This window comes from Hydractinia symbiolongicarpus, chromosome 13, assembly GCF_029227915.1.
Source record: "Hydractinia symbiolongicarpus strain clone_291-10 chromosome 13, HSymV2.1, whole genome shotgun sequence".
NCBI classification, from domain to species: Eukaryota; Metazoa; Cnidaria; class Hydrozoa; order Anthoathecata; family Hydractiniidae; genus Hydractinia; species Hydractinia symbiolongicarpus.
Window position 1 is genome coordinate 6,460,510 of NC_079887.1, and position 8,229 is coordinate 6,468,738.

At 32.4% G+C, this 8,229-nt stretch overlaps 2 protein-coding genes across 2 annotated transcripts in view; one reads left to right on the forward strand and one right to left on the reverse strand.

Moving 5' to 3' along the window:
- Window positions 1-253, forward strand: part of LOC130623665 (pescadillo homolog) — a 103,565-nt gene extending 103,312 nt beyond the window's left edge. The window contains exon 17 of the mRNA XM_057439172.1: window positions 142-253. Within this exon, the coding sequence (XP_057295155.1) occupies window positions 142-216 (75 nt within the window). The 3' untranslated portion in view covers window positions 217-253. The remainder of the gene's footprint in view (window positions 1-141) is intronic.
- A 341-nt stretch (window positions 254-594) lies between these two features.
- Window positions 595-8,015, reverse strand: LOC130623670 (oxygen-dependent coproporphyrinogen-III oxidase, mitochondrial-like). The gene is made up of 6 exons (XM_057439177.1): window positions 7,733-8,015; window positions 4,421-4,552; window positions 4,187-4,335; window positions 3,960-4,071; window positions 2,977-3,163; window positions 595-2,585 (listed from the first exon to the last, which is right to left on the reverse strand). The coding sequence occupies exons 1-6, from the start codon at window positions 7,986-7,988 to the stop codon at window positions 2,396-2,398; spliced, it is 1,026 nt and encodes a 341-aa protein (XP_057295160.1). The 5' UTR covers window positions 7,989-8,015; the 3' UTR covers window positions 595-2,395.
- Window positions 8,016-8,229: the final 214 nt, after the last annotated feature.

The window sequence follows — 8,229 nt, forward strand, 5'->3', positions numbered from 1 at the left end:
GCAAAAGCGAAACAAGAAATTTTGCTCAACGACTATCCGAAAATTTTCACGAACAAACGTTTCGCTTTCTAGTCTCGCAAATAAAACGAGAGCACCGTGAATTTGTCTGTTTTACGTAAATATATGCCATCCTTTTTGCAGGTGCGGAGACTTGAGGAGAAACGAAAACTTCATGATGAAAACGAACGTAAACATAAGAAGAAAAAGAGTCAATAAATTTGTTTCTAAAAATACATTTTGTATAAAATGGAAAGTGTTGTGTTTTAATGAAGTTTTCCCGACAGTGCGCAATATTCTTGGCGGAAAGAAAAAGCACAAAAATATTTGCATTAAAAAATAGCGTAAAAAAAACGTTAATCGAACGTCTCTGGAATTGACCTTAAGAACCCCGTTTCTATTACCTATTTATCAGCACACAAAAACAAACAAGATTTTACTGTTTTCATACTACGGCGGTTATCTTTGTTTTTAGGAGGACAATATTCAGTGTATATCAGATAACTCGAACCTACAAGGGACATTAAAATTTCAAAATGGCTTTATGCTTAATGGCGAAAATATTTATTGGGATATGCTTTACGAAAAAAACATGACTCAAAATATGCATTTGAATTTTGAATATCAGTAACAACTTAAATACTGGTTAATTCAGACAAATAATAAGCTTATCATATGCTTAAAATATAAACAAAATTTTTGCTTCACTAGACATTTACCGTTCAGCAGGGTGACCACTAATAAAATGAGAACAACAGTAAGGATATTAAGGAGAATTAAGAAGACAAATTGACATTTTTTAAGGATATTTTGCTGCGAACGAGAATAAAAAGATAAAAAAAGGACAATTAAGGAGAAAACCAATTTTAGTTTCCCAAAAAGTTACGATCAGAAAAAATAACAAGTAAGGAGAAATTGAGGAGAGTAGATAAAATTTCAAATTTTTTAAGTATAACTAAGTACTTTTAAGGAGATTTTCTTTTTCTAAGGTTATTTAAGGAGGTCGAACTTAAAAACAGTTTCAATTACATAGGGAGTTCGGGATTATACTGCATGCATTCCACCAAAAATGAAACGGCTACAGAAGAAACTACACACCTCACTTTAAAATTGGGTAAAATATTTGGTAAAAACGTAAAAAATCTTAAGTGTTTAAAGAAGTTTAAATAATTCATAAAAATACTTCAGAAATGTGATGGTAATCACCATTCTACACTTATAAGTTGGTCTATATTCACACTAACCTAATATACAATTTTACGTTGTAACGAAAATTTTCTGTCCCTTTATACTATTTCAGTAAAATTTACAAACTACAACGGAACATACAAAAATTTTAAATAAATAAAGTTTACAAAGATAACGCAAAATATTTATGATGCGCGCTAAATTAAAAAAAAACCCATAGCAGCCGCTCCGTGGAATTCATCATAACCAGAAGATACTGAACAAACCTTACCGCAAGGATCTGTTATTTTTTTTGACAGGTCAAACTTCAAGTTAAAGCTTTATTGTAAAACTTTCAGCAGTTTCTTTCATTGCGCATATAAGAACATATGGCCAGCTTGTGTGCTGAAATCAAAAGTTCTGATATATTTTATTAGGTCTTCAGAAAGTTTTTTTCATTTTTAATCATTGAAAGTGATGATAAAAGAATATATGCCATCTAATAAACAGAGTTTACTTCAAAAAATAGGTCACAATTTTTACTTTCAAAATATTGGGCATAATAGGCCATTTTTTAGCCTTTTTGCACCATTATATAAAAAACAGGCGCATAACCATACGTGTGTACGTTTTTAAAGAGTTTGAAATTTGCGATATCACATCACACAGCAAAAATTTAAACTCGTACAAATTTTTATGTTGTTTAAGTGCACCGAAAATGCCTCAGATGATATCAAAATTACTCTGTGGACATCCCTTGGTGTCAAGAGTTAAACCCGACCCGCAGGAAAGATTGCTGCAAGATCTGAGATCCGTCTAACCCAAGAAAAATGAGTAGCAAGTGAAGCCCCAGTTTAAGAAAAGAGATTCATTTTGCGTGTCTCTGTCTTTTGACTGATTTTAGACTAAAATGGATTTATTTAACATGAAGTGCGTATATCCATAAACATGCTTAAACCCCTAATGTAAACCTAATGATTGCTAATGCTCTAATGATTCAATTATTCTTAATAATAACTGCAAAAATGATAGTGCACCTTAAGCCTTATGTACTAAATTGTGAAAAGCCCCCGCCCTTCACCCGTAAAAAAAGCAGACAGACAGATAAGCAATGAATCGACATGCTCGCCCATCACCACCTCAAAAATAGAAGCGCGCTTTCATTTCTAATTCACTAAAACAAAGCAGAAATATGTTTCACCAGCACCAGTCCCTGAAACAAATTGTTACTTTAAATCCAGTCTCGAGCTTTCTTGAGCACTTTCATGATTTTGTCCTCCTCACTCCCATCAGCGATACATGGCATGTATTCCCATCTAGCGACGAGAGGTAACGACATGAGAATGCTTTCGATACGAGCGTTAGGGGTAGCTAAACCAAACTTTGTGCCACGGTCATGAACCAGGTTGAACTCCACGTATCTAAAAAAGAGAATACGAATAGACTGATTTTATGTTCCTTGACTGTTTGACTTCTGTTTGAGTTCTGACACAAACAGAAAATTAGACGTTAATATTTTTGGACAATAATGCCTGAAGGAAATCGCCTCAATTTATGCATGTTTTCAATTATTGAAAGGTTTTTCACACGTTAATTTAAAAAATCTTACAAAAAATCTTACACTTAATATAAAATAATTAATATAAAAATTAATATAAAACGATCAAAATGACACACAAAATCAATCCTTCCCGACACCCACAAAGATACAAACAACATTGAGAAGAATTCTTTTCCAACATGTTTGCTCGCTCGGGACAACACAACACAGCTACGTTCAACATGAAATGTTCAAAGTAATATGTAACGCACCTTCCTCTTCTGAGTAATTGCCAGTTACGTTGCTGGTCATTGAACTTATCGTGTCTGTGCTTTTCTATGATCGGTGCATATGAAGGTATGATAGCTGAACCACAACTGGCAATAAAACTAAAACATTCTTCAATGCTTTTCTCGTCGAAATCATCAAAAAATAAACCACCAATCCCACGATGTTCGGCTGAAAAATACAAAAAGAGAAGTAAAATCCATGGAGGCGACTTTCAGCATCCTTGTGTCCCGATAAAATACACCAAATACTATGCGTTAAAGGAAGTTCATTTAGCCTTACCTGGACTGCCGTTTTTAGAAGGATATTTGAAGTAAAGCAAGTACCTTCGCAGCTAATTATGGGGAAATATTATTGTAAGAATAGATATCATTTTTGACCAATATAAGAAATTTAGTTTGCTGAACTTAATCTACACATTTTAACTTAGGTTAGCACGTGTTAACTTGGGTTAGCACGTGTTAACTTGGGTTAGTGTGGGTTGAAAAATTATTCCTCAAAATTACCCACGTTAACCTAACACAGAAATCAAGCTTAACTGACGTCAATTCCCACGTGAGACCAATGATGGATCAATTCCTTAAATTTGAGTAAACCTACAAGTTTTGAAGCCGTCAGGTTGATGACGCCATCAATAATCCTTTATACGTAATATTCTTTACTCGTGCATCAAAAGCTCTTGATACATTATTTCAATCGTCGTTTTATGAAGAGAAGAGTTTACCAAATTTCTAAAACACTTTTTTGAATATGGATGAGTCATTGATGACGTCATAAAATATATCCCCGTTATTGTTCGTATCTCCATTGAAGTATCATCCAGTTTGTACTAGGTTCTATCATTGAATTGTAATGTCTGTTGCAATAATAAGCGCCTTTCAGTAATTAACTCTTAACTAATTCTTCCTTTAAGCGAAAACGTTATAAAAAAAATCAGAAGAAAAAAAAAACTACGAAAATAACTAACATCTGTGTGGACTATAGAAATAATCATCCGCCCATTTTTTGAACTTTGGATAGTACGATGCTTCATGCTTGTCGCAGGCTTCTTTTTGTGTTTTATGAAAATGAATCGCATCCTAGACGCAAAATAAGGGAGAAGTACTTCAACATGTTAAGTATGGGCTTCACAATTCGATGAGAAGCTTCTGCTTCACTAATTACTCGTAAACAATATAAAGGTAACATACTAACCTCCTCCGACAGATATGTTGGTGTAATATCACAACCGCCTCCGAACCACCAGGTGTGCTTTCCCGTGTCATCAAGGACTTCAAAATAACGATAGTTGAAATGCATTGTGGGTATAAAAGGATTTTGTGGGTGTATCACCGAACTAACGCCTGAAAAAAATATTGCATGCAAGTATAGCACATAGATACACATCTTAAAAATTTTAAAATTTATTTAAAAACACAAGCAACAAACCAGTAGCGAAAAATTCGTTTTTTCCCTCTAAAGTCAAATCTTTCCCACGGCTTTTCATCGACTTCACTTGTTCAGGTTGCAACTCGCCCCAGACCACTGATATATTTACACCAGCTTTTTCGAATGTTTCTCCTGAAATTTGAGAGACGAAGACATAACACTATAAAAAAAAGCAACTCTCATAATTAAAATATGTCAGATGGATAAAACGTGCGATAGGTTTAAGACCAAATGCTTTACACGATCCAAGGAAATTAGGATATATTTTTAAAGCACGGTGTCACATATTCTTTAGTAAAGTTATTTTTTGCGTTTCACCTGAATACGATTGATCTGTGCTAAGTGTTGGTTTCTAAGGAAATAACTAAAGCCCATTACGTACATTATCAACAAGTGAACTTTAAAAGTTCAAACTTCGTCTACTGTAGAAATGATCGACATAATAACTTGTCACGGCTGTTTCAGCGCGAGAAGTAAGACTGCGCATGCGCTGGTTGCTTGAGCACGTTGCGGGCGCAAAATGGCGGCCCAGAATAAAAACAGTTTCAATAAATAAGTGGATACAATTTCCATATCGTTTTTGCACACATTAAATCAATTTCCGCGGATTTGCTTTAGTTTTTCAAAATTATTGAAGCCGTTGGCAAGCGATGGTGTGCATCACAACATAGACTAGATATAAGAAGCCGGTGCAAATTTGGTCTAATTTAGCCATACATTTTTGATCGAAACTGGAAAATTGAAAGTTACACTAAATCATTTTGAATTTGTAGGCAGTGTGAAGTTATGTAGCTAGTGCGGCATACCTTTTTTAGAAAGCTAAAAGAACAATCTAACAGGTAAAGAAAAAATTAAGTTTGTATCAGTACTTCTAAAAAATTACTGTGTTGACAAACATTTGGTAAAAAATGTGCTAAAAGTGTAAAAAATTGTTTTCTTTTTTAGCATGTAATGGACTTAATTCCTAATATATTAGTATTGTTATTTACTGGTAGGGTCAAATATGCTGGGTATTGAAACCTAATATAAGTTTCATGTAAGCCTAAACTACTCTTTTAATCAAATTTTGTGCCAGGATAACTTCGTGTTTACTAGAATTTAACAGGATTGAGAGGGTATCTGTTTTCATTAAAAAGAAGACATAAAATCCAAGCTTGTTGTGGTGGCTGATAAACAAATGAAACTTAATCATTTTTTCAAAATTTTATTGACAAATGAATAAACTTGTATTATCAAATCTCAGTTTTATGGTTTCAGTGTGTTTAATGGGTATAGAGCTGTATCCAAATAAAGATTAGCTAGCCTAAAATATGTTTACATTTTAACGGATCTCGCCCCAGTCCTAATTCAAAAAAATGTTTAGACATGCGCAATCTGAGTTTCCGAAATATTGCCCGCTGAAACAGCCGTGTTGTGGGAACTTCGCCGTTCTGTAATTGAATCGTAATTTTGGCTTAAAACAAGTCATATGATAAAATTTCATTTATTATTGCTAATCCAAAAAATAAACATGGCAAAACTATTGCTAATGCACGATTATTTTTCCACGCAAAAAAAATAGTTTGAAATTTTATCAATGTGTTGTCTGTACTTATATTAAATTTGAAAAAACTATCCACCAGCACAAAATTTCTCATGCAAAAGGTACCGGTGAATAATTTCCATTGTTTCTTTGTTGTTGTTAATTTTCTTTAATTCATTCCCATTTTTATTAAACTCACAAACTTTTGAAAGAAAAAAGTGATAAATTTTTTCGTTTTTAGTTGATGTTCTTTTAGCGGAATAAAACTAGTCTAATATACTAAACCTCCACTTTTGTCTTCTTGTTTGTGACAGGCAAAGAGAATGTCTTACTTTTTATTGACAAATAATAGGAATTAAAACGTTACATTTTCTAAACTTTATATATCATGTCTTTTGTATGTTTTTGCAAAATCATTTTTTTAGTTTGAAAATTTGATTATTCAAAAGTTATGGATAATTGACTTTTACTGTACCTCACGAGCAAAGTTACAAACAATAATATTGCTATTAAAATGTCGTTCAAAGCGTTTTAATTTTCCGCGTTCAAGAAGTTCACAGAAACGTTGGTAAAAAAAAATTTTGGAATATTTTGTTGTCCATACTATTCCAGACGCCTTTATTGAAAATAACGAAAACGATTTTTATTACTTTTGTGTCTATAAACGACTTTTTCCACGGGTTTAATAACTACTCTATATGCTGTTGTTCCGCCTTTCTATGACATGCGAAGTAGATGTCTTGTTTCTCCAGAAAACATACTGCATTTAAAATGTCACATTTGTTAAACTTTTCTTTTTATTCTGTCTTTTATAAAAAAAAAATCTCTTCTTTCTTTTGCATGTTTCTGCAAAAGCCCTTTTTAATTCAAATTTTTTAATTATACAAAAGCCACTGGTAATAAACCTTTGTTCCCTCCATGTATTTTTTTCGTCATTAATGAGCTAAAATATTTTACAATAATACGGCAGCTATATATTTTACAATTTTTTATTATAAACGCATAAACTATATTCTGTATTTTATTCACCTTTTTGTTTGATTTGGTTTTTTTGTAAAATTTAACGTGACGGGTTATAAAATCACTAGGAATGTAATTGTTTTGTTATAATTTATTTTTACGGGCAAAGTCACGAGGAATTGTCTTTTTAATGGAATTAGCAACAAAGCGTTTTTTAACACACAATAAATTTTGAAAGAGGATTTTCCAATTGGATACTACCACGGGTTTAAATAACTAGTTGTTAATAGTATTGTTGTATATTTCGTTTTTTGTGGTCTATTTTATCGCTGGTTTTTAAGTTAAATTAACAAATGTTTTTTTAGCTTCATTACCTTAATGCGGATTTTTCCACGGGTGAGACTAGTCTAATACAATAATAGTACAACAGCTTTTTTGTGTGCACAGACAAAGTTTCGCATGACATTTTAAATACGTCTTTTTCTAAAGACAAAATATCACATCCATTTTGCCTGTCACAAAAAGGAAAACGGAAGTAGCGTATTATTATATTACCGTGGAAACAGTTTGTTGTTAATTTCATCAAAAAGGTTTTAAAAAAAAGGTTTTAAACGAAATTGACAACAATAATACGAATGTTCAATTACCCATAAATTTGCATTCCCTGCGCTCTTAAAATCCGTCACCGTAAATTTGATTTCTAGCTAACATAATCGTTTTATTTTATCACAACTTGTCTTAGTCAATTATAACAGATAAATATAGTTTTCTTAAACACAACCTGAGTTTATACAATTAATAATAAAAACAGTAAGTAGCAAATAACTTACCGTCTTGAATGACACAAGTTATACCACCACCACCCGTTTCACGATTCCACCTGTCAACAACAAACTTCTTTTTTGTTTCATACTCTGAAAGTTTATTCACGACAGCTGCTTGTAAGTAAGTGACATATAACTCCATCTTATACTTCATTTTTTCACATGCTTGCGATTTCAATGTTTCCAGCGATGTGATTGGTGCAGCTTTTAAATCTGCTTCCTTGAAGGTTGGTATTTTTAAGACAAATTCTTTAGCATCCATTTTTTTAACTACTATGAAAAAAGAGCAAAATAAAAAGTCTGTGTTTCAGTTACTGCAAGAATTTCAAAATAACAAAATGCACAGAGTAAGTTTCGGTGTACGTCAGATTGTCTTTCCTAACATTAGGCTGAAATAGTCAATCTCTGCTTTAAGAGATAAATGCATTGTCAATGATGCTCCTCCATGACAAATTATTTTAGAATTTTGGTAGGTTAGATAAATTTAATGTTGCATATCCCAT